The sequence below is a fragment of the Coenobita brevimanus genome, chromosome 104, assembly GCF_032717465.1.
Source record: "Coenobita brevimanus isolate Jiangsu-jjx chromosome 104, ASM3271746v2, whole genome shotgun sequence".
In the NCBI taxonomy this organism is placed as follows: domain Eukaryota; kingdom Metazoa; phylum Arthropoda; class Malacostraca; order Decapoda; family Coenobitidae; genus Coenobita; species Coenobita brevimanus.
Window position 1 is genome coordinate 48,612,993 of NC_137057.1, and position 26,924 is coordinate 48,639,916.

Below are 26,924 nucleotides of genomic sequence, written 5' to 3' on the forward strand. Positions count from 1 at the left end.
TCCAAATACTCATGGCCCACTGCCCTTCGGATTTAGAATAGGATTTTAATAAAATAAAGAAAACAAATTATGAAATATTATTACGGTTACTTTTGTATTCACGAAATTAACCGCTGTACTGTAATCACTGAAAATACAACTTGCGTATTGTACTTGAAACGTAATATACCTTCAGGGCCAAAAGACAAATATAAACAAAATTAATCTACTGTACCATGTAACTACTAACTAGGTTAGGCAGCTAATGTGATGGCTGCATTTGCTTCTTATCTATAAGCCTATCATAGCGGGGGGCCAGTTGCCGATAAGGCACATCGCATATCATCCTACACCTCTAAGCGGTTTCCTGATTTTTTAATCTGAAGCAGGGCAGAAAAGCCTCACACAAGTACGGTAAGTGGAAGCGAAAGGTACAAGTGTTTTTAGTGCAAGCTTTCCAATGTCAGGGTATGATACACTTTATATATATATCCATCCATCATCTAATCCTACGTTGCCCCATGAGGAGCATAGGAGCCCGGGGCTAGGAAAGTTGGTCCTGGCATTTAAGATGAGTGACCAGCCTCACTCATCCCTGAATGGCATTACGGGAGCAATAAACCCCAACCACCCCTTGAATATAAACCTTCACCGGCTCAATCCGACTGGAGCACCTTTATTACCCACTAAACCACCAGGAGCCAAAATTTGGTTATATGGTTACCACCCAGCGCAGTAAATGGTTTCCTGGTGTACAGGAAACCATTTGGCTTATCACTCAGTGTAAAGTCACCCACAGGCAGAAGGAAGAGGAAAGAATGAAGGAAAGACACAAGAGAGAGTGTAAAGTCACCAGCAGGCAGAAGGAAGAGGAAAGAATGAAGGAAAGACAAGAGGATGGTTGGAAAGAAGGATGGAGGAGAGGAAAGGGCAGACACCCGAGAGCAGCACTACATCAAGTGAGTGGATGGTGAGCGCCCCCTTACCTACCACAAATGTATTATATATATATATATATATATATATATATATATATATATATATATATATATATATATATATATATATATATATATATATATGGTGGGCCACGGACATTTACTAGGGTAGAAATAAATAAATGTATATATTAATATATTTATTTTTTTTATATATTTTTTTAATTTTAACAACCTAGTAAATGTCCGCAGCCCACCTGAGAACCAGCCCATGGCCCACAGGATAAAGACCACTGCCTTAGACCCTAGCCAACTGGAGCACCTTAACCCACTAAACCATCAGGCGCCATCTGGTTATATGGTTACCACCCAGCGTGGGAGATGTAGTCATGGGATACAGGGAAATGTTTGGCTTGTTAGTCAATGCAGTCATCAGGAGAGAGAGAGAGAGAGAGAGAGAGAGAGAGAGAGAGAGAGATTAAAAGTAAAAAAAAAAAAGAATCGACACTGAGTTTGTGGGCATCCTACCTTGGTTTGATGAGAGAGAGAGAGAGAGAAAGAGAGAAAGAGAACCGGTATTCGATCTTGTGTTGGTCTGTGTCCAGCCTACCTTGCTTTGGCGGGGTTGTGTGTGCAACGCCTGATTGCGAGCGACTGATTCTGGCACCAACTGCAGACCGCTGAAGTGAGCAACGTTGCAAGTACGCGCGCGCGCGCGCGCGCGCGCGTGTGTGTGTGTGTGTGTGTGTGTGTGTGTGTGTGAGAGAGAGAGAGAGAGAGAGAGAATGCGTGTGTGTGTGTGTGTGTGAGAGAGAGAGAGAGAGAGAAAGAGAATGCGTGTGTGTGTGTGTGTGTGTGTGTGTGTAATTCACCGCGTCGGTCAGGATCACTTGATGGTCGTGATCGTCAGCTTTTACCCTCCCGGAAGGGAGCTGAGAGCTCATATAGTCCGATCTAAGGGCAAGGCTGTGACCATCACACACGCACACACCCGTCCCTTTGCTCAAGGGGGACAGTAACCACCCACTTCGTCAGTGAAACTTTTCGCAACCTGAGCGAGGCGCGGACTCCCGTCCACCAGTTGGCAAGCGAGAGCGTTACCACTGCACCAGCGAGCGGTGTGTGTGTGTGTGAGAGAGAGAGAGAGAGAGAGAGAGAGAGAGAGAGAGAGAGAGAATGTGTGTGTGTGTGTGTGTGTGTGTGTGTGTGTGTGTGTGTGTGTGTGTGTGTGTGTCAGACTGGAAGGTGGACTTAACTATCCTAAGTTCACCTTAAACTGGCGGGGATCTTCGTTTTTAAATTGGCATCTACGTATCTCAGTGGCGAAGTAAGACAATATTACGACTCGACGTACTTTCCCTAGCACTTCTTCGTGACTATCCCGTTTTTACTCTACCCTGAACCAGATTTTCGTCCACTTGATACTTACTTCACGTAGCTCCAACAGAAAGGGGACAATGCTACCGTTCTACATACTTTCCACAGCACTTCTTTGTGACTAGCATCATCATCTTGCGTCAATCTATTGCACTCTTTGTGACTAGCATCATCATCTTGCGTCAATCTATTCTTATAACTCAGCCTTTAAGATGGATATATGGGAATTTTAGGCCAAGTTAAAGTGGAGAGAGAACAGTAACCAAGGAGACTAAATTCCTACCTCTTGCCGTGGATACGCTCTTCTTTCAGCCTCCACTATAACTTTTTTTTATTTGCATTAACGGCTGAAGACGTCGTAATAAGCAGCATTCTCTTCTCTTTGTCACTCCTGCAATAAGAAAATAACTCATGATAATCTTTTTCTCTCGGAACTGAGAGAGAGAGAGAGAGAGAGAGAGAGAGAGAGAGAGAGAGAGAGAGAGAGAGAGAGAGAGAGAGAGAGAGAGAGAGAGAGAGAGAGAGAGAGAGACTGATCCTCCATTCCACGGAAAAGAACTTAATTCTACGGTATTTACTTCCATAATTTCACCGTATACAAAGAGGTCCGTAAATAACATTCCGTGGCATCTTACGTGTTGCTGTGATGGCTCAGTCTGCTGGTGTGGGCATTGGAGTAAAAATATATGATCCGAGAGAGACAATGATAACGCCGACTGAGCCGTCCCCAAGACATGCGAGATTGCCCATCCCTTATTTACATTCTACCAAATCCTAGGGAGGGACACCTTGGCGAACATCCCTCAACCTCCTCCCTACCGTCCAAAAATGGAGATGGTGGACTGCAGCAGGAGGGCAATTCAGCCTCCAATCCACATGTTCACATAAGGCTGGAGCCACAACAACAACAGTAACAACAATAATTCACACCAATCTTGTCTTCCCCCCCCCCCCAACTTTCTCACCATCACTTCATTAAAGATAAAAATTCACAGCCACTCAACCTAATCTATAGTTCCTTCACCTTAACTTGACCCAAATTTTAGTCCTTTTGCAACATATTTCCCATAACTCATTGGCGGAAAAAGACAATGCAACAGCTCAATATCCTTTCCATAGCACTTCGTGACTACCGGCATATCCTAGTGTTAATATATTGCAACAACTCAGCACTAATGGTGCAGGAGCAATTTTAGGTCAATTTAAAGTGCAGAGTAAACAAACTGAACAGATGTGGTTACTACTCTCTTAAGGGCAGCTCTGTTCAGTTCTAGCTACTGAGAGATGATATAATAAAGCTTAAGAGATTATATAGGTGCTTAGGGTTGATACTGGTATGATTAACCTTCTTACAGTAATAACACTAAAAGTATATCCAATAATAACAAATGTATTCAGCCGAGTGAGTCAAAGGAGTCTGTATTAATACTGTAATGACTGACTTTCTCACACCAAAACAACTCTAGCATTCTATCTCTACCCATCCATCATCCAAATCTATGCTGCCTAATGAGAAGCGTAGAAGCATGAGGCTAGGCAAGTTGGTCCTAACATTTAAGATAAGAGTGACCAGCCTCACTCATCCCCGAGTGACACTACGTGAGCAATAAACCCCAACCACCCCCTGGATGTAAGCCTACACAGGCTTAATCTGATTGGAGCTCCTTAATTACCCACTAAACCACCAAGCGCCATAATTTGGTCATATGGTTACCATCCGGCGTAGTAAACGTTTCCTGGTGTACAGGAAACTATTTGGCTTGTCACTCAGTGCAGAGTTACCCATAGGCAGAAGGAAGAGGAAAGAGTGAAGGAAAGAAAGACAGAAGAGGAAGGATGGTAACAATTTTTTCGGCTGGGTCATAGGGGGCCTCAGTGTCAAGGAATAAAATCCAAATACACAGACAGTTCTTTATTTTCTTTGCAAATGGTATACATATTGTGTAATATATAAAAAACATTAAATGCTTTTCACTCCTTTGAATACAGCTTCTAATCATGCCACTGAGAAAGAAAAAAAAATACTGCAGTGGTGATGTGGACACAGCATTCTGTTGTGCATAAAATGTAGTGGCTTTAGAGTGTGTTTCAGAGTGTGCTCAGATGGTATGACTATATGGAAAGAATAAGTGTGAACAGTGAGGTGAACAGGGTATATCTGAGCAAGTCTGAAGGTGGGAAAGAGGCATGGTAGGCCGAGAAAAACGTGGATAATATGGCAAACAAATGTATGAGAAAGTGAGGTATGGAGGGTGATGAGGCTAGGGAACTGACAGCTGATTAGGATGACTGGAAGAATTTTGTACCGTGGAATGTATAACAAAGTTACGGCATCCTTGTTCCTTCCCAATAATATGATGGTTGTTGGACTGACTAGCTGACGAGTGGTATGAAAAGCATAAAGTGTGATGCTAATGCCTGTGAGGTGGAGTTACGATTCTGGGGGCTTTTGGTGTTGAGTGAGTAAGGCCCAGTCAATGGACACTTTGGGTTATTTCTCATTATATAACATTGTTTTTTTTTGCTTTCTGTACCCTACATCACTCCATCCTTAGGTGTGAAAAGAGGTCTGGATGATAATGATGATGTTATACTAGTTTTGAATAATCTTCAGATAGAATGGGGAAAAGATTGTTTCTCTGGCTGTACCGGACCAGACAATGACAGCCTAGCCTCAGACCTCATAGGATAGTAGTATTAGTATTAGTAGTAGTAGCAGTAGTAATACTGTAGTTAGTAATGTAGTAGTAATACCTAGGTTTGTCTGAATGTGAACCTATGGACTGTTGGTTGACTCTGCCCTTCTCCCTCAATCTACCATCCTCCTTTTGGGGGGATAGGGAGGAAGCTGAGGAACACTTATATAACCAGGGAGTAAAGCCAACTGGTTGTATCAGTGTCACCACATGAAGATGACCCTTTCGGCATTTCCTAATAGGGTGCCTTATGGAATTAACTGAGGCAATACACATTCAGTTTCTTGGATAACACTTTAAAGCTATACAGTTTCTGAGAGCTTAATAACTGACATGAAGTAAGGCATTTCTGTTTGGCAAGGCTTGGTTGGACTGGGTTAATGGGGTTGGGTTGAGGTGGGTTAGGGTTACATAGGTTAGGGCAGGTTAACTTAGGAATGATTAGCTTCAACTAGGACTGGTTAGGTTCAGTCAGATTCATCTGAATTTGATTAGGCTATGTATGGATGGGTAAACAGTAATATAGACTCTATTAGGAGAGAGTAAGTTAGTATCAGCTAGGTTTAGTTAAGTTGTTAGGTTATGTTAGGCTGAGATACGTTAGGTTCCTATAGGTTAAGTTAGAATCACCTATGTTAGATTCTGTTAGTGCTGGGTCTGGTAAGGTTAAGTCAGATTAAAGCAGGTTAGGTTCAGATAGGTTTTTAAGTTAGGATCAACTTGGATGTATCTGATTTACTTTGGTTATTAAGAAAAACAGAGTATGGTAGGGCCAAGTTAAATAAAAACTGACCACAAGAGAGTGCTTGGTGAGATCCAAGCATAAATGTATAAAACAGAAGAGATGCAATTATAGGTAGCACAGGAGGCTTTGTAACACCTTTTCCTTAGTGTTTTATGTTACTTATTACACCTTACCATTCACCGCTATGTTGTATATACTATTTCAATTATTGACCAAGTATGAAACAGTATCCTCACTCTGCTCTAAAGTGGGAAACGAGGTCCAGATGATGATGAAACAGTAATATACAATGGGATACCGAGATGTACTGTGCAGAATGAACCACTTAAGAAAAGGTGTTAAGAAATATAGAGCCACTTAGAATATGACTTTCAATACAAGTTCTTAAAAAAAAGTACAGGAAGCCCTCACTATATATTGCCTTTTTCTATTTTGTTTTGATTTTCCAATTATAAGTAATTTATCTACCTTCAATCTATTCATCTATCTATAACAAGGCACTTTGGTCCACAAAGGGGTGACCACAAATAAATCACCTCCATGTCATTCTGTCCTCCACCATCAAACTGCTCACTCTACAACTCACACACCCTTCACCCATATACCTCTCCACCCCTACCTTTGGCCCCTATTAAGCTCAGAGCAATTTACAGAAAAACTAAGTCAGAGTTCCACTGCTACCTATAATGATTTGGCAACTTCCCAAATTTTCAGGATCAGTTGCATGGAAGAATTTTTTATATGTACAAAATAACAGGGAGAACAGATAAAACTTAACAAATTCAAACCTTTGATGGAATACTGTAGATGCAAATTTGGGAAGCTGCCAAATCAGCTTTAAGGGTAGCAGTGGAACTTTGACTTAGTCTTTCTGTAATTTGCTGTGAGCTTGACAGGGGTCAAAGGAAGGGGTGGAGAGGTACGGTAAGCAACAAGAATCATGTCGTGAAATTTGGTGAAAACATAAGTAACGGGCTAAGCGTCTGGTACATTCCGCCGTCTGTCATACAGACGGTTCATAATGTTTCACGAGTTACATTTAATCTTCGGACAAAACCGCGACACGACTACTGTTGCTCACTGTACATGGGCAAGAGGGGGGGGTGAGTTTGTGATAGTAGGTGGGGATACTCACCATCCACTCACACTTTGTAGTGCTGCTTTAGGTGTCAGCCCTTGCCTCTCTTCCTTCCTTCCTCTTCTATCTCTCTTTACTTCATTCTTCCCTCTTCCTTCTGTCTACGGGTGACTTTACACTCCCTCTTCTGTCTTTCTTTGATTCATTCTCTTCCTTCTGCCTGTGGGTGACTCTACACTGAGAGACAAGCCAAATGGTTTCCTGTACACCAGGAAACCATTTACTATGCTAGATGGTAACCATATAAGTAAATTATGGCATCTGGTGGTTTAGTGAGTAATAAATGTGCTCCAATCAGATTGAGCCTGTGCAGGTTTATATCCAACAGGTGGTTGGGGTTTATTGCTCACGTAATGCCACTCCGGGATGAGTGAGACTGATTACTCTCATCGTAAATGTCAAGACCAATTTGCCTAGTCAAGCACTCCTACACTCCTCATAGGACGACATAGAATTGGATGAGGGATGGATGGATGGCAAACTTCACATGTATAAAACAGAAAACATTGGCAAACTTCACATGTATAAAAAAAAAAAAGAGATACTAGTAACAGATGCAAACTTTATATATAAAAAAAAGATCAGCCAGATGCAAACTTTACATGTGTAAAAGAGAACAAATGCAAACTTTACATGTATAAAAGAGAGATACCAGTAACAGATGCACACTTTAAATACATAAAACAGATAAAGCTAGATGCAAACTTTGTGTGTATAAAACAGAGAACTGATGCAAACTTTACGTGTATAAAACAGAGAACTGATGCAAAACTTTACATGTATAAAACAGAGAACTGATGCAAACTTTACATGTATAAAACAGAGAACTGATGCAAACTTTACGTGTATAAAACAGAGAACTGATGCAAACTTCACGTGTATAAAACAGAGAACTGATGCAAACTTTACATGTATAAAACAGGACTACTAGTAACAGATGCAAATACCACATGTATAAAACATATGCAAACTTTACATGTATAAAACAGAGATACCAGTAAAAGAGGCACACTTTAAATATACAAAACAGATAAACCAGATGCAAACTTTACATGTATAAAAGGGAGAACAGATACAAACTTATGTATAAAACAGTAGGGTGAAGAGATGCAAGCTTCATAATATGCATAAAGCAGCAGGGTGAATAGACGCAAACATCACATCTATATGACACCAAGAGTGAAGAGATAAAAATTTGACATGATAATATTGCAAAACATTACAAAAATATATACAGTACTGCTGGACCCTGAGTGATACTAAACACCACACACATAAATAAATGGTCAATACTAGAACCCTTCACCACAATAAAGTCTTCTGTATTATATTCCTGCTGTTGCTGGATAAATGTATTCACTCTATGACACACCTCTCCTAGCAAAGAAGCACAAACAGAATTTATTTACCTTTTCTTATAATGACATCAGGCAGGGCTCAAACCCACTTCAGCCACTGTCAGTCTTTGGCCATCACACCACTAAGATGTTTATCCTTTCATATATACACACCCCGACTTATTGCAGAGCAGATGGTAGAAAATCTAAGCTATCCCAGCCACCATGGTTGTATAAATGAAAGACTAATGATATTGGGCCAGTGAATTACCTCCATTGTTTTCATTACCGCCTGCACTGCACTGGGTAAGGATGTGTAGATCTCAAAGGAAAAACATCTTAATGGTGTGACAGCCATACATCTTTCAGACCTGCAGTGGCCAGTGGGTGTGAGCTGCACACAAGAGTTGCTTTACCCACCTCATGTTATTATTAACTGTCATTTATATATATGCTGGCCTGTTTTTAACACTCCACTTCCACTCCACCAGGTAATTTTTGGTGCTGGGGGGACAGTTTAGTCTATCAATAATTACCTTGCATCATTTACTCACCTCCTATTCTCACCTGCCACAACCATACCCACACTGGCCAACAGTCATTCCCACAACACATAAGATTCTGTTGTGTATTTTTTATGAAGTGCTATTTACAGGCCACCCTATGTATATCCTTCCTGTACCTTAAAATTTTCCATAACTTGTCTTGATATTACACAATTATTTTAAGTCAACTTGGGGTAACTTTTCATACAGAGTGGATTAATCACTTCACTATGGGAGGTCTATCATGTGCTGAATAAAACACTGTCAGTAGCATGAATAAAACAGACAGCCTAATCACTCCAGACAGAAGTGTTGATGGATCCACTTTTTATACCATCAGATGGAAATCCTTTGTATCTTATTCTAGATAATGCCCGATTTTCGTCAGAAGGTCAAGGTGTTAGGAAGCTGTTGTAGTCGGGGTGTAGTGCAGGTGTGGGTAAGTACAATATTGGAATGAGGTAGGAAATCAGAGTGGATGCAAATGGATTGCACTATAGTGTCTTTATAATATCACACAAACATACTGTGATTTACCTAAAGACCATTGTGGAAAACCATCCCTGTAGTGAAGGTGTAACTGCAACTGTGGGTAAGTACAATATGGGAGTGAGGGGGGAGCTGAGAGTGGATGCAACATTGTTGTTTTATCTATCCATTCATCAATCACAGGATGCTTTAATATTCTAGCGGGGGATTACACGCAAACTGCACAGTTATGCCTTTACAAATTTTCTCACACAAACACACCTCAAGGTACCTAAAGACATACGAAAAACCAGTTCATTACGTCCTCATTACAAATCATCTGTTGTATACTCTTTTTGGTTGCTAAGTGGTAGGTGGGGGCACCCACCATCCACTCATTTTGTGTAGTGCTACTTTCCAGCAACTGTATTTAGTGGAATGTTAAATGTTCCCTTGAAACCAAGGAAACCATCTACACTCACCTCCGCTTTACTACAATGGTTAGTGTGTTTAGGGTCTTATGTGGCACCAGAATACAGTATTTGTTTACTTATGTGTACTGTTATCTGATGACTAAAATGGGGATGTTCCAACACAGTAGATGTGAGATATAAACAAAGACAAAAGTGCCATAACACCCCAAACATACCAACCCCCATAGCACTTACGAAAGGAGCTAATTACACATGTACCTACTGACTGGAAAAATGTATTGTATTTTGCAACACATTCTGTCTGCAATAAGGACTGCCAGTGCAATGTACAAAAACATCATTAAATCTATTACAGTTCATGGAAGGACCTTGTGTTGTTGCATATTTAAATAATATGCCCTTAATACTCTACTGTACATACATGGTATATACAGTACATATAATATGAGGCATACACACATACATCAAAAATACAAAATCATTTATAGAAAAATTCTATTATAAAATTGTAGAGGGACATAATCTATTGTCTTAAAACTGTGGTATCCCAAAACATGTGCAGATAACAGGATCAGAAAATCTTCATCCACATTACCAAATAATCTAATGATATGTACTTGGACACATTCATACTAGCTATTCAAATTCCAGTACACAACTGAGAGTACTATTTTAAACATATCAACCCTTTGAGCCCAGGTATGTCTTTTCCACCACATTATTGCCATCTCCAGACCTTTTCAGACTGGAGGGTTAGATACAGCCTTCACAAACCCCATAAATACAAAAGGCCTATTACTACTCTTATTTTTATGTTTATACTGCACAAATGAAGCCATGTCTACACATGTGCAGTATGTAGGGTTGTGTAATGGATGATCCCAAAATTCTGCTGACTGCATTCCGAGATGCTGATGACAGATGAGTGGGAGGGTGCTGAGCTGTGCTGACCACTGACATTATTGACCTCAGTGCCATGACACCATCTCTCGCATGTTCAGTTCCCTCACTTATCTTGTATCAAAAGGGCTACACAATACTGTCCTCCCAACCTCCAGCAAAGAAGGACAAAAACAAGAATGCTGGACTTTTAATCAAACAAACTACATTATTCACAGAGGTGGCCATGGTGGCAGCCTTTCTTAAGCTGAAATAAATCCTCTGGCAGATGCAAAATTGCATCAAGTAGGACATCTTCCGGGTTTTACGAGGTTAATTAGCAACTGCAACCCTGCGAAATCATTATGTCCAGCACAGTGTAATGGGTGGACATCAGACTCTCATCAAAAATTATCCAAACACCATAAAAGTCCTCGGATGAGGTCAAAGAATGAGACCTTAGGGATAAGGAACTTGAACAGTGAGGCTGCTTGAGATATGGCAGGATGGAGGGCCACCATCAGGTGATCAAGGCCGATGCATGCAAGCATGCTGGAGCCTTTATAAATTATATGATACGATATGAAGGATACTCTGACATCTAAATAATGCTGGCAGGAATATGTTGGACAACATTTGCTCATTACAGTTATCATCTTTTGTTTATAAAGTATATATCATCAATAAAACATTATTCTGTTTATACTCCACCATGTAGCACTTCTGGGACATACAATACAAGAATTATTATGATAATCCCTTCACTTCAGAGGGTTAAGTGGCCAAACAGATTTATCAATTCAGTACGATACAAACTCTCAAATCCACAAAATCCAAATTCTAAAACCCTCCATCTTCCCAAATATTTTGTCATGCAATATGGGGATGCTGATATCACTTGTCCTCACACATTCAATGCATACCTGAAGGCAAAGTTTTTTTTAAAGGACACAAATATGAACAGATGATCAATTACCAATACAAGGTACTACACCGTACTACAGTAACTTGACAGTACTGTACGTTGTAATGTACATACAACAACTTCAAAAGCAACAACACCAATAATAATGATAGTAATAATAATAATAATAATAATAATAATAATAATAGTAGCATAATAATAATAATAGTATAGTAATAATATTAATACTGTAATAATAATAACAATAATATGTTGATCTTGTGTCTCAAAGGCGCCCGTTCTTCTGAAAAATTCGCTAGCATTCAAAACACATACACCTTTACTATTACAAGAACTGTGACATCACTCATACACAAAATAACATTACATTTTACTTTATTCTTTTTACTTACTAATAATTAACTTAGAAAAGGCCTCTCATACTGACTGGTCTAACAATTCTCCACTAATCCATTTGGTACGAGTCTTATATCTGACAAAAGAGCAAAAATATTATACAGTCCTTCTTCACATATAACTTTATACACTGGAAGACAGGACTTTATCAAACACCAGATTATTTTATTCCACTATGGATGAGAAGAGGAGACTGTGAGTGTTAGTTATTACCAATTACTAATGACTAACACTTTCTACAATATCAAGACTAATATCAACATTAAGGCACATAAATTAGCATATAGTTTGATATGATATGTGTGAAAGGGAGGGTAGACCAGCAAGATGGGAAGGGGGATGGGGGGGGCAGAGGGGAAAAGAGAGAGAAGGAGGGAAAAAGGGAGGTAGGGATAAGAAAGAGGGAGAAGGGAGGAGAAATCAGATGGTAGTGGAAGAGGGCAATGGAAAGCATGGAGGGAGGGAGTGATGTGTACTTTCCTCCCAAATTGTAGCTGAGATTATGTAAATGCAGAAAGATTGAGGGGGAAGTGGAAAGCATAAGGAGTGTGAGTCATGTAGGGAAAGTACAGTGCACAGAGAATGTAAGTAATGAGTGGGAAGTGCATATAGAGTGTGAGTATTGACGGGGAAGTGAATATAGAGCATGAGTAATGAGGGTGAAGTACATACAGAGTGCGAGTAATGAGGGGGGAAGTACAGGGCATTACATACTTTCCTCACGTATCCTGCTGCAGGTCTTGGATATCATCGGAGTTGGATAAAAGGGGCTGGCGATGTCTAGTACCTTCACCATGATCGTCCTGCCCGAACTGACTCTCCTCACTGCCATAGCTCTCATCCCTGTTGTCCTCCAGCAAGTGCCGATGCTCGTCATTATTGCTTGAAACATGCCTGGGGTAAGAGGGCAGTGTTAGAAATCTTAGTGAGCAACAGTATAAGTGTTACAGACCCTTGTGTGGAAGAGTCTGAATCCCCAAGAGACAGCTGGATGTACCTGGTATTTTAACTACGTAATGCCATCACTGGGTGCAAACTGACCCCCTCATCAAATAAACAAACACACACACGCACACACACGTCTACTCATACAAGCATGCACTTAGGCTAGTCCTTCCTGCAAAAATATATTCACATTAACCAGCAATCAATTCCATAATAAATATAATTAATCTGACAGCATGAACAACCAACATGAGGCAACTGTATGCTGGCCTATCCTTGTCTTTCCTAAAAAAATAGTTGTCTTCTAACTTTCTGACTCTGCCCACTGACCTGCCAAGATTAACAGCCTCCTGGATAGTGTCAGGGAGGTTGGTTCCAAGAGTCTCTGGCATGATTATATTGAGTGCCCCGGCCACCAGTGACAACACCCCAAACACCAGCATTGGCAGTGGCCCATATATGGCACCCTGAACAAAAATAAGAATGAGAAGAATTATATCTATTATCATCCTAGCCCTGTGAGTATATGAGAGAAGTACCTGAGTAGCAACTAAAGTTCAACCTCACTATCTGACCAGGTTATGTTCATGGAAAACCAACTGGATAACGATCAGACAAATATCACACATATGGATCCTATAAGCTAAACTGGTGTCTGTGTATCAAATAACAGTGCTTCAAGAGAGATCACAGAACTTGCATATGTGAAAATGGCAATTGCACACCAAAGAAGGACACTATAATGTCAAACTCTCATGAGCTAACAATTATATAATGGTCAATCACAAAAGAGACTGACCCACAAACATGAACACTAACTACCCTAACTACCCACCAGGTCCTCAGAGAAGGGCGCCAACATGCCACCAACACGTGCCCACGTGGAGCTGAGGCCCAGCACGGTGCCTCGGGCACTAGTGGGGAACATCTCAGACGTGAACACAAAGATGATGGCAAACCCACACGCGATGCAGCACTTGCCCAGTAGTGCAGGGATCAACACAAGATTTACTGAGTACTCTGAAATACAACTTGTTAAGGTGAGACACTGGTAACCCTATCAATCTAGTGATGTATATTTAGGTTTGTTCTTGTTACCTCCAAAAGAATTACACTTAACTCAGGAGTGGTGTTCAAACTGGAGGGCTAAACACTGCATTCATTAATCCCTCCAGTGTGAGATGGGTTTCCTAAGCTGAACATCTCAGGCATGTAGACAAAGATTATGGCAAACCCACATGTGATGCTGCAATTACCCAGTAGTGCAGGGATCAACGCAAGTACTTCGAAATATAATACAAAATGGTATATATATCTTATTATCAGTTTGTCTATCTCTGACTACCTGCACTTATCTACACAGATTTATTTAACTTACTACTCTGAAATATAATACCTTAAATTACCATACAGCATTTTATATGAACAGTGCTGGTTTTATTCACACCAAGATGGACTTTATGGACTGAACTGGATGAGTTACATTTAGCCTTCACTAGCACCTTCACAACTAAGGTGCTCTTCAAAGCAGAATAAAATCCATCTGGGAACAGCAAGAATAAAATAAAAAAGGCTTTCTCCTAGTTGTTGCTAGTTAACCCTAGTTGTCCGGCCAAGCAAACCTGTCAACCACAAGTAAGCAACTGCTGTGGGGTTGTCCTACAGCCACATTACAGTACACACACCACACAAGGATCCAGCGCTCCCATTTGGATGACTACGCCACACCAGGGTCAGCCCATAGTGAGGTGCCGGGAAATATGAGGAGGTTTGGCTCCCAGGTGGATACAGCAGCTGCTCCACTCTGACTGCACACTGCCACCACATGTAGGTCTCTCATCAGCACAACATTTTTCTAGTGAACATGCTGATGCGCACACAAATGTCCAGGACTGATACCTGCAGTGAAGCCAGCAGCAACACAAGCAATGCCCCCGACGATCATGGAGAATGCCAGAGAATTTCTACGCCCCCACCACATCATACCCACCCACGCCAGAGTGTACCCTGAAATGCAGTATCAGTATTATGAATTTTGTTTACATATATATCCTAACTCTTCCCCATTTAGTAAATTTTATGGTATCTCTTCCACCCATCCATTATCATCCTATTCATTCATGCAATCCTTTATCCCTATGTGCTTAACATTTAAAAAAAAAAAAAAAAAAAAAAAAAAAAAAAAATGGTCATACAGTACTCCATCATCATCTTCCCTGATCATACAGTTATAAGAAAGAGGAATGAAAACTGGAGAAATATAAAAAAGAAGGACCAGTAAAATAGAATGGAAAAGATTACATAAATAAATAGATATATCAGTAAATACATCAATACATAAAATAAATAAACAGTAAATGAGAACCATATATGTGTAGAGGCATACCTGGAAACTCAACCAAGGCAGCCAAGATGAAGTTAATGTAGGGGCGAGAGGAGGCGTTCCCAGCACTGCTTAGCTCAGCCAGGTTTAGGCTCAGACCATAGTACAAGAGAGTGATGACGATCCTGTGGGACAAGGATAGATAGACAGGTATATCATACACATTTTAACTAACTGATGACTTACCTGACTGATATATACTGAACATACACTGATAGATAGACTGTAGATAGGCAAAATAACCAGCAGATCATATGACTGCCTAAACTAACTAACTAATACTGACTGATAGACATAATGGCAGACAGACAGAGCAATATAGCAGCAAGAGTATCAGTACAGAGTTAATACTGGATCATGAAGTAACATCCCCAGTATTTCTCGTCTCAGCCAAATTTAAGCTCACACCATTAATAGATGAGAGTGATGACAATCCTGAAGGGAAACACTGTTACAAGTACTGACTGATTAATAAAAAGTTGACCATCATCATCATCATCATCGTCTCCAACACCGGGCTAATTGATTCTCACATGTTTCACACACTCCCTCAGCTATTCTTCTTCCTCTTCCTTGTTTTCTCCAATGTACTGTTCCAATCTTCTCTATCACACCAAACATGTCTTCCTCTTCAAACATCACTTGCTAATATTCTTCTGTACCCCATGTGGAGTGGATGGAGAATGAAAGATTAGCTAAGAGAGTGAGTTAGGTGCAGGGGAAGACCAAGGACGAGCTGGAGGGATAAAATGGAGACATTTATGTGAGGAGGTATGAGCTGAAAGGAGTGCAGCCAAATGGTATGGGGCAGGGCGACATGGAGACTATTTGTTTGTGGCCACCCCTTACTGGATTAAGGTGTCTGGCTCTAGGTAAACTGCCTGGTCCACTGCAATTTAGCTGCCTTCCCTCCAACTCACACCCCCTCTTTCATTCATCTTTCCACTCCATCCCTCCATCTCATCCTTGGTCTCCCCCTCCTCCTCTCCTCCCTCAGCTCACTCATATATTGTACACTCTTTTAGCCAGTCTTTCATTCTCCCTCTCCACATGGCCAAACCATCTCAAAGTATTTCTCTTTAACACTTTCAAGCAACTCACCATATGAAAAACATGGCAAACATTCTAATACACAGCAATGGTGTCAGTAGGACGTCTAGTATGCTCACCGGCTTTGTTCTTGCCGATGTTGTTGGTCTCTCTTCCTGGAACTGAAGAATAAAGACACACAATGTAGATCACAATGTTTCGTGTTTGTAATCATCATCATTAATTCACATCTCCCTTCCCCTGTCTTGTCCTCTCCATCTCATTCATGGCCTACTAGTTCTCCTTTCAACCATTCCCCACACATATCCTTGCCAGCCTCTCATTTTCCATTACCTTCATTTGATTATAACATTTCAAACTACACAACTTTACACTGCCCACTACATTCACTGTCACATTATTTTTGTCTAACAAATGTTCACTTGCTCAAAAATATTATATCCACACACCTCCATACAACAACTGGCCATACTGTAAGACTACAAACGTTTTTAATGACGAAATGGGTCTGTATCAAGCAGAAATTGTTGCATCCATTCTATAAACAAAATTTCAGGGTGTTCTTCTTTGCATTCTCTTAAATTTTATCTTTCACATACAAACTCAGACAGTATGAGGACACCTCACCCTGTTAAGCATGTCGGCAGTGATGGGCTTGCCATTTTTGTGGGCAATCTTTTCAAGGACAGTAGTGACTTTCTGGTGTTTACCACGTGACTGCAGCCATCTGGGAGACTCTGGGATAAACCTGTGAAAGCAAATACATACAGAACTTTGGTTGGCATTAACTGGCATCATCATTATCCTAACTGTTTTTCAAGTACATGGATAGAGTGAGGTAGACTTCAGGAGCAAGTAACAGTACAAAACACAAAACAGCATAAAATACACACCACCAGTAAAATACGAAGGCTGAGGCGGGAACGGATATGACCATCTGAATCATGCGCCACTCCCGGAGCCCCCACGCCACCAGCCCCAGCAACACCTCACCCAGGGCATAGAAAAACTCGTTTATCACCCCACACATCACACGCTTGCTTGGACCAACCATCTCCACTCCTGTGATGGTTAGAAGTGATTATGACTGAATTACAAGAGGATAGGGCAGTTAGAAGTTATTAAAAATTATTACATCTCTTCACACACTTGCTTGGACCAACAACCTCCATCCTACTGTAATTAGAAGCAGTTTTGGAGTAGCTAACTAGTAGGCTCTATCTATTTACAGTATCTGTCTATCTACTTATTTATCCATAGCCAGACGCCTTCCTCTTTACCTTCACCAGGGCACAGACGTACATATCAACTTCTCTAAATGATCAGGTTACGTTCATGGAAAACTGATCGGATGACAATCAATCGTATATAAAACTTAGGGATCGTAGTGACTGTATAAGTAAAATCAGCAAATCATATACTGAAATATGGTGCTTCAAAGCAATTGCAGTGACAAGATAAAATGTTTACCTCATATAGGCAACTGATCATATAATGGTTGATTGTAAAATGAGGTTCACCTTTGTTTATGGCAGTTCTGGAGTGACTAATCTGTGTGCTTTATATATCTACAGTATCTCTCTACTTATCCATTTGTAGTCAGACACCTTAATCTCCACCTCCCCCAGGGCACAGAAGTATATGTTCAAGACCCCACACATCTTATCCATGCTTGCACCTAGCAAATCCATTTCTACAACTGCACTGATTCTGACTGGTGTATTAAAACAGAGGATAAGTTGATAACATAATTACAAATACAATCTTCAGTAATAATTACAACATTTTTTACCACTGCTGCAGCAACCTGAAAAACATTAGAAATGTTTGTATAAAACACACACGCACACACACATTCTCTCTCTCCCTTTCTCTCACTAACCCAGCACGAAGGCAGCCTGGAATGTGCCTGTAGCAAAGGCCGCGTTAAAGAACCTCATCACATTGAACGTAGTGAAGGATGATACCAGCGATGTTATGGTTCCCGTTGCTGCCATGCCAAGCGCACCAATAATTATCGTCACCTTGCGGCCAACTCTGCAGCAGGAGAGAGAAATTTATGAGTCTGGATTGCTATAGTGGTGGTCCAGCAATTAACACCAGTGCAGAGGGTCACAACCAATGCAATATTTCTGTTTGTGAAGGCAGCATGTAAGCAAGAAATATCTACTCTACCACAATCTACTAAAAGAAAATGATATTCAACCTAATAAACTGTCCTATCTTACCCAAACCTAGTAAAAACTTAGCATACTTACCAATCTGCAACTCTAAATTAATTGAACCTAACCAAGCCTAGCAAAAGACTGGAATCTTTCTGTTGATAAAATACTAAGGGACAGCAAGTGGTGATTGTCAGGTGTGAAACGATTGAACATGCTGGCCTCTTGAGCGTGTGGAAGAGTTTTATTACTTGGGAGACATGTTATGTGCAGGAGGTGGGGCTGAAGCTAGTTCTCTGGCTAGAGTGAGAAGCAGATGGAAGAAGTTCAGTGAGCTGTTGCCTCTCCTGACATTGAGAAGGCTCTCTCTATGCTACGGGATCTTTGTATGCAGCATGTGTTAGGAGTGTAATGCTGTTAAGGCAGTGAGACTGGAGTAGTTAAGGAAGAGGATACCTGTAAGCTCAAATGTACCCATACACAAATGACAATGATTTGGCGGATGTGTAGTGTGTCCTTGAATGCGAGGCCTGGGGGGGCCAGGTTTACAATGGAAGAGTTGAAAGGAAGGACGGGACTGGAGAGTAATGGTGCCATGATGAGGTAGATGGAGATGGTTTGGGCATGTGTAGCAGATGGGGGATGACAACTGGGTGCAGAAAGTGAGATGTGTTAACGCTGGGGATGGGGTTGCAAGGCAGAACAAAAAAGACCTGGGACAAGGGCATAGTGTGACCTCAAGGATAAAGGGACTGAACAGGGAGGCCGCCAGAGATCAAGCAGCACAGAAAGCAGCCATTTGGTAACCAAGGCCAACGGAATGAAGCATGTTGGGGCCTTTGTAAATGAAACAAACCTTTACCCTAACCTACCCCACCCTACCTTATTCTACACTACCCAGACCCAATCTACCACACCCTCCCTTACCCTATCATACAGTAGCAAAACCGAGACATACTCACAGATCTGCCACCAGACCAAAGAGGATGGAACCAACCAAGACGCCGCCAAAGTAAATGGACTGAACCACCTGCCCCTCCCACATATCGCTGCACGTCAGATTATACTGGAAATGTGTGAAAAATTATTGAATTATTCTACGGGCTGTCATCATTTTAGGTCTTCTTCATCCATACAAACCCTGTTGTGATTCATATGACACTGGCCACAATAGTAGTTGTTGCAGCCCTTGGTTCAACTTAATATTGTATGAACCCAAAGGTCTGCAGGCTGCAGCTGATCCTGCCCTGCAGCCCACTATCCTCCATTCAGGGGATATGGAAGGAGCTGGGGGACAACTGTATAACTGGTCAATGGAGCAGCTCGACTATACTCGTAACAGTGCCACCACACAAAGGCCTCCCTCTCCAGCACCAGTGACACTGATACTCCAGGGTATATTAGCTACATACAGGGTGCTACATGTATAATATCCCTCTTTCACATTGCTGGGTGATCCCTTGTGTGTTGAGGAGATGGCTCCATCAACATTACCAAAAGTTACCCTGTAGGCCCGTATCCTTATTTATTTCCTACTCCCACTACCACATCCACACCAGTAGACTGAGCCATTGCTGCAGCACATACAAAACTTCCAGCTGAGACTCTACTGAAGAACTATTTACAGATCACCCTGTGTAAAGCAATGGAACATAATCTGTCAATGGTCAAACACACACATCGGAAGAGGGGGGGGACACAAACATATCGCTTCAGAGCCACCTTCTCCTCTGTCATCACGCTGCCATCCCTTTAACTCACACCAATTTTCTTCCTGTGATTAGGTGAAGAGAGAGAGAGAGAGAGAGAGAGAGAGAAGATTAATGACACTTGAAAATTTACATCTTAAAATGAAGGTGCTCGAGCTTTACATATCACATTTATTTTTCTCATCCTATATTTGAGTGTGGTGATGATGATGATGATGATGATGATGATGATGATGATGGTAATGTGATAATGAATATCCTGGATGATGATGATGATGATGATGGTAATGTGATAATGAATATCCTGGATGATGATGATGATGATGATGATGATGGTAATGTGATAATGAATATACTGGATGATGATGATGATGATGGTAATGTGATAATGAATGTACTGGATGATGATGATGATGATGATGATGATGATGATGATGATGATGATGGTAATGTGATAATGAATATACTGGATGATGATGATGATGATGATGATGATGATGATGATGATGGTAATGTGATAATGAATATCCTGGATGATGATGATGATGATGATGGCAATAATGGCGATGGTTAATAACAACAAACATCCAGAGTGAAATTATTCCACAACATAGCAACATAACAGAAAATGCCACTACACCAGCCACCTTGGAATAATTAGACTCCAAACATATGACTGTATGCAGATGCAGTGAAATTAGCGGTTCTCAAGTTTGCTGCATGGCATGTGGTGAGAATTCAGAATCACCACTACCACCATTACCATCTCCGCTACCACTGCTACTACTACGACTGACACCACTACCATGACTATTACTATCAATGACACTACTACTATCACTACCACTACCTACTACTACTACCGACACCACTACCATGTCTACTACTATTAATGCCACTACTACTATCACTACCACTGCCAATACCACTTCTATTAATGTTTCCACCACCATGAAGAGCACTCACAGCTTGGTACATACCAGCACTCCTTACACTCTCTATCAATTATCATCCTCATTATCACCCAAACCTCTTTCCCCACCTACGGATGGGGTGAAGTAGGGTCCATGCTGCAAGAAATACATGATAAAAGAACTAACCAGCAATTACCAGATGCAATGGGCCAGGCTTTTATTCACTCACCATTCAAGCCCCCAAATCCTGGCACCACCTCCCTGGCACACCTTCCCTGCATATAAGCTTCTGGACTACCTCTCAGACAGACTCAGTCCAACAACTACTCAAGTTTAAAGGAGGAGCCTTAACCTACCAAAGAATCTTATACACTATCAAAAATTCTCATCACCATTGTATTTTTTATTTATTATTGCTTTAGTGTTAGTATGTTGCTGTCCACAGAATTCCTTACTCCACACCTTTCATGAGTCACAGTATTTCATATCCCACCCACTCTCTGTACTCCACTCAAATTTATCAATAATCACATCTCCATTCCTCTTCCCATTTTCAGGCCACAATACACATAAAATGCAAACTTGGTCAAGATATAAAAATTATGCCATGCTTCCACTTGCACAATCCCTGTATTGAGTTTGGCCATGGCACAGCTCATGTTTTCTATGAACTGGCAGCTAGACCAAAGGCCAAAATCAATGTGACAACTTAATTCTATCGTTTTCGTTTTTGATGGCTCAACATGCTTGCATGTATTGGCCTTGGTCACCTGATGGAAGCTCTCCATGATGCTCGATATTTGGCAGCTTCCCTTTTTAGTCCCTTAACCCTGAGGTCACACTCAGTGGCCTCGTCCCAGGTGCTTTTCCGTCTACCTCTCACTACCCTACCCCAACATTAACACTTCTCACTTTCTGCACCCAATTGTCATCCCCCATCCTCTCCACATGCCCAAACCGTCTTAATCTACTACTCCTCATCACAACACCAATACACTCCAACCCCATCCTACCTCTCAACTCTTCCATCGTAAACCCTGCACTTCCAGGCCTTGCACTCAAGGACGCATTGCACATCCACCTAATCACTGCCATTTCTGCACGTGAACCTGCGAATACCCTCTTCCTTTACTGCCCAGGTTTCACTACCATATAACATTACACTCCAAACATATACTGCATACAAAGATCCCTTAGCTGGCTCCAAACCTTCCCTGTTCCAGTCAAGCTCCTCATTCAACAATCGGCTGTAATGCTCTCTCCATGTGTCTTTAATATCCCCACTGTTCACCATAACCCTTCCTTCATCATTCTATGACATAAAAATAATATCTGTAACAATGTATAAGTCTTAGCTTGAGTATAGTCTTTATTTACTTGAGTTGTATGTTCCTGCCAAAGAGTGACGACTGTGTGGCTGGTTACCAAGTGCCCAGTGACACTACACTTTCATGGTAGCATCTCTCAGGATTCATGCTAAAATGTAAACTCCTAAAGATTTTATGCAGTTTACAGCAAGTATCCTTGAGCAGCAATACAGACACCCACCTCAGATACAACTGTCAACACATAAACAATCATATCAAACACCTGACACTCTGGACACCCCACAGTCTCAGTACTGTGGACTCTGGGGTGGGAGAGGAGCTGGTATAGCTGAGTCACTTTACATTTCATTCTTGCTGACCTTGAGTGATTTTATGCTGCTTACTTCCCAGCTGCTTTCAGCTGCTGTTGGGAAATAATTACCAGGTTCTGGCACATAGTGTAGCTCTCAAACCATACAAAATATCAGCTATACCATGGTCAACCTTAGTATGGGGATCCCTTAAGGGGAAGCATGGCATTATTATATATGTTTTGATGTAATCCGGTTTGCTCCAACACCCACCTCAGATACAATTGTTGACTGGTAAACGGTCTTATCAAACACCTTCCCCTCCGGACACTCCACAGTTTCGTTGGTACTGTAGTCCTCTGGGGTGCAGGAGTCACTGGTATGGTTTTCTAGGCGTTGGTAACGTAAACATTGGTTGAGCTTCCCAGTCTTGGGGTCGGTGGGGATGGTGAAATTTGTGAAGTCGACATTATAAGTGGGGTAGCTGAAGTTTTGGTCACACCTGGGCACCAAACACCTGAAAGCAGATGACTAAATAATTACCATCATATCATCAGTAGTATTATCATCAGTGGGCAGGCTGTAGCACCAGCCAATCAGGACTGAACTCCCAAGGAGGATGGTGAAAGGGAGAGCAGGAGCTCCTGTTTCACTAGCATCAGAATATCCTGACCATCCTCCTTTGCTGACCTTTTCAGTGTGATACTAACACAGAATATGCCAGCACACTCTCCCAAACACTTTTCTCCAACTATTTCATGCACTACCCTACATGTGCATTACTGTATATACCACACAATGTACCCCACTACATCACAGGGGCTGATACCAGCAAGGACATGCAGCCAGAAAACTTTGCCCTCACTACCTAGTGGCAGGCCAGAGGGGAGGCCTGGCACAAGTTCCCCCACCGTACTTTTTCCAATGCACGTAAGCATGTTGGAGCCTTTACAAATGATGCAATTATCATCACTAGCATTACCATCTTTATCACTGTCATCATCACCATCTCATTATCAAACATCTGAGAAAAGGACTAAATTCATTAACCCCTTGTTATAAGTCACCATCTTTAATACTTTGTGTCATTCTACCAAGAGTAAGTACAGAAAACTTCCAAGTAAGGTTTTACTTCTTATATTCACTGTATATGCATATAACTCTGGCCATACATGTGACAGTCCATTTCCTAAGGCTCAGCAGTCCTACTGGTCACATTATCATCATCATCATCATCATCATCATCCATACCTCTTTTCTCACCTATGGATGGAGTGAGGTAAGGTCCAAAGAGCAAGAAAAAATATTGATAGACTGAGGATACACGACTACAATGAATCACAAGCAATAGGTGATGCAAGCACATTAATTCATCCGCAACTTAATACTTCCTCCTACCTGTCAAACACCTTAATAATGTATCACAGGAAATAAATGAAGCAAAGGTTTAAATAACACTTGCCACCACATGAATGCATCTGTGTATGGACTTCTAAATGGCATACAAGTGAGATGCTGTTGGGATTAAGGGGACCTGAATGGAGCGTGAATGAGTGTGGGGTCCCTTCAACTGCAGACTTTGGTTATTTTATCCTTCTATCAGGTTTTTTCTTGCTCTCTGGACCCTACCTCACCCCATACTTGGATGGGAGGAGGTATGGATGATGATGATGATGAAAAGGGGAAAAATTCACAGTACTTGCAGCATTTCCACTCTGACTTCTGAGCTTATCAGAGGTTTGTTTGTAATTATAACACTGTGTATGCAAGACTAGTTCAATTCTTAAGCGTATTCTATGACTAGGGAACTAAATCATTTCATCCTTCTCGTACAGTTTGCCATGGAATAAGCATCCTTAATGGAATACACAGAATATGGCTGGCTATGAATTAAAGTGTTAAATAATGAACCAATTTTAAACAAGCTCTGTCTATACTGTAAATTCACTAAACTCTTTTCACACTAACTTGGCCTAAAACTGTCATCTCTCCATTTGGATTACTGAGCTGTAACAGTAAATCAATAAAATATGATACAAGTATAATGAAATGCTGTGGAAAGGATGTACACACACAGAACTGTCTTTTTCTGCCACTGATATTTAAGAAATAACCAACAAAAGGATGAAAATCTGGACCAAGTTATGTGAAAGAACTGCTGTGGTTCCTCCATTTCTTTACACAGCCAGGTTAATGCCCCTGACTTGCACATTGGGGTGGAAGCAATGAAACCAAAGCCTTACAGGATTATTGAATCTGGTGACAGATAGACTGATGGATAAATCAACTGACAGCTGATGCATAGATATATACAGATTAACTGATGGACAGATTGATGGGCAGATAGATACAGTCACACAGACAGACAGTTACAGATAGACAAATAAAAAAAGATTCATCCATACTATATATACTGTACTGTATATACAAACTGCTAGATAGAGAGACATGTTCCTTACCTGTACTGTGGCGTGGCAGCAATGAAGACAAATGCCATGTTACTCAACGCAGTGAGGATACCCGGGAGGCAGAGGAGGAAATAAATGAACTTCTGGTAGCGTCCAAACTCCCCGATGCTGCGGAACACTGCGTCAATATCCACTGCCATCTTGAAGGCCTTCCGCACCTCACCACATGGGAACTACATGCAATACACCACGGCCTGTGTTATCTGAAGATGTAAATTGACAAGATTACATATTACAACTGTCTGTACTGGTGATGAGATGAGGCAACCATCATCCACTCACTTGATGAAGTGCTGCCTGCTTCTTCCTTCACCTACATATATCATTCTTCTTCTGAGTCAGCCCTTCTCTCCTCCTATTTCTCCCACCCTTCTCTCAGATTTTATCACTCTTCTTTCCACTTCAAGTGGCCATACACTGATCGACAAGCCTAATGGTTCCCTGTAAACTGGAAAACAATGCAGGGTGGTAACCATAAAGGCTACCCAACTAATGGGGTGACATGGAACCTACTATGGTGCCTCTGTTAATTAGTGGAGTCACAAATTCTGCATCCTGGAAACCAACCTTCACATTTTTCCCTGCACCTCTCTCTGGTAAGGTGCTGCCTACGGTTCACTAAACAACACGACTGTGCAGGGGTGGCTGCTTGACTGTAGTTGATGGGTCTGCTAGGTCAGACAGGCTCAAGTTACTCAACAACAACAATTTGTATATACTGTACTGTTGTTTGCTGATGATACTGTGCTGTTACGTAAAGATGAATGGGCACTGCAAGGCTTGGTGAAAAAGGAAAGTTTGGGTCTTTAAAAGAAGTGAAGTTATGGAGAGCAGAGTGAGGCTGCATGGTTAGGAGATGGGGAATATGAGTGCCTTCAATTATTCGGGTAGTGTGATGACCAAGGATGGAAGTTAGGAGGATGAATTAGATGAAAGGAACAGCAGAGAAGAATGCTTGCTGGTTCACTGAAGGCAGTGATAAAGAATAAGGAAGAGAGTAGAGAAGTAAAAAAAAGTAACCACATGACAGTACCATGATCCAAGCTCTAACATACGGAAGTGAAGCTTGGACCCTGTTGGATGAACACAAGCCAAGAGTGAGAGCAACGGAAATGCATTACTTGAGGGCAGCAAGTGGAGTACCTGGAGGCAGACAGACAAATGAGGAAATGTAGGAGTATTGTGGTGTTGCTGTGGATGTGCCAGGAAACATCAGAAGTACTTTGAGATGGTTTGGCCATGTGGAGGGAATGAAGAATGAAAACCTGACTAAAAGAGTGTATGTGAATGAGTTGGAAGGAGGAGGGGGAGACTGAGGATGAAATGTAGGAATGGGATGGAGATGAATATGAGTGTGGAGGTGTAAGTTGAAGAGAGGATAGAATTGTGACATGAGATTAACACTAGAATATGATGCTAGTCATGAAATGCAACAAAATGGATGTATGGCACCACTATTGTCTTATTCTGCCACTGAGCTGTGAAATAAGATGTGACAAGACAAAAATCTTGGCCAAGCTGAGGCGAAAGGACTATACGGTAGTAAGAAATTAGTTCTATAATATCACAATTTTTATCATACACTTGCTACTGTACTGGTAATTTATGATAACTTCACAGGCAGCAATATAACCTGTAATGTACACTACAACTGACAGTGTGAGCCATACCAAAGCAGACTGCGACTGACAGTTCTGGTTGCACCTCCCACTAACCAGCCTCCTCAATGACCCCATCCTCTCCCAGTGACCCCCACCATCCCATTAACATCTCCTCCCACCACTCACCACCCACCACCACCATCCCTTACCAACCTCC

At 41.4% G+C, this 26,924-nt stretch overlaps 1 protein-coding gene across 1 annotated transcript in view; it reads right to left on the reverse strand.

The window, feature by feature from the left end:
• The window catches only part of LOC145416108 (organic cation transporter protein-like), a 33,807-nt gene extending 8,561 nt beyond the window's left edge, over positions 1–25,246 (reverse strand). Inside the window, exons 1-12 of the mRNA XM_080285200.1 lie at positions 25,098–25,246; positions 22,912–23,155; positions 19,360–19,463; positions 18,118–18,272; positions 17,129–17,297; positions 16,845–16,983; positions 16,287–16,396; positions 15,189–15,310; positions 14,702–14,809; positions 13,638–13,822; positions 13,133–13,269; positions 12,581–12,751 (exon numbers count right to left, since the gene is read on the reverse strand). Coding sequence (XP_080141326.1) covers positions 12,581–12,751; positions 13,133–13,269; positions 13,638–13,822; positions 14,702–14,809; positions 15,189–15,310; positions 16,287–16,396; positions 16,845–16,983; positions 17,129–17,297; positions 18,118–18,272; positions 19,360–19,463; positions 22,912–23,155; positions 25,098–25,246 — 1,793 coding nt within the window. The remainder of the gene's footprint in view (positions 1–12,580; positions 12,752–13,132; positions 13,270–13,637; positions 13,823–14,701; positions 14,810–15,188; positions 15,311–16,286; positions 16,397–16,844; positions 16,984–17,128; positions 17,298–18,117; positions 18,273–19,359; positions 19,464–22,911; positions 23,156–25,097) is intronic.
• Between the last annotated feature and the right edge of the window lie 1,678 nt (positions 25,247–26,924).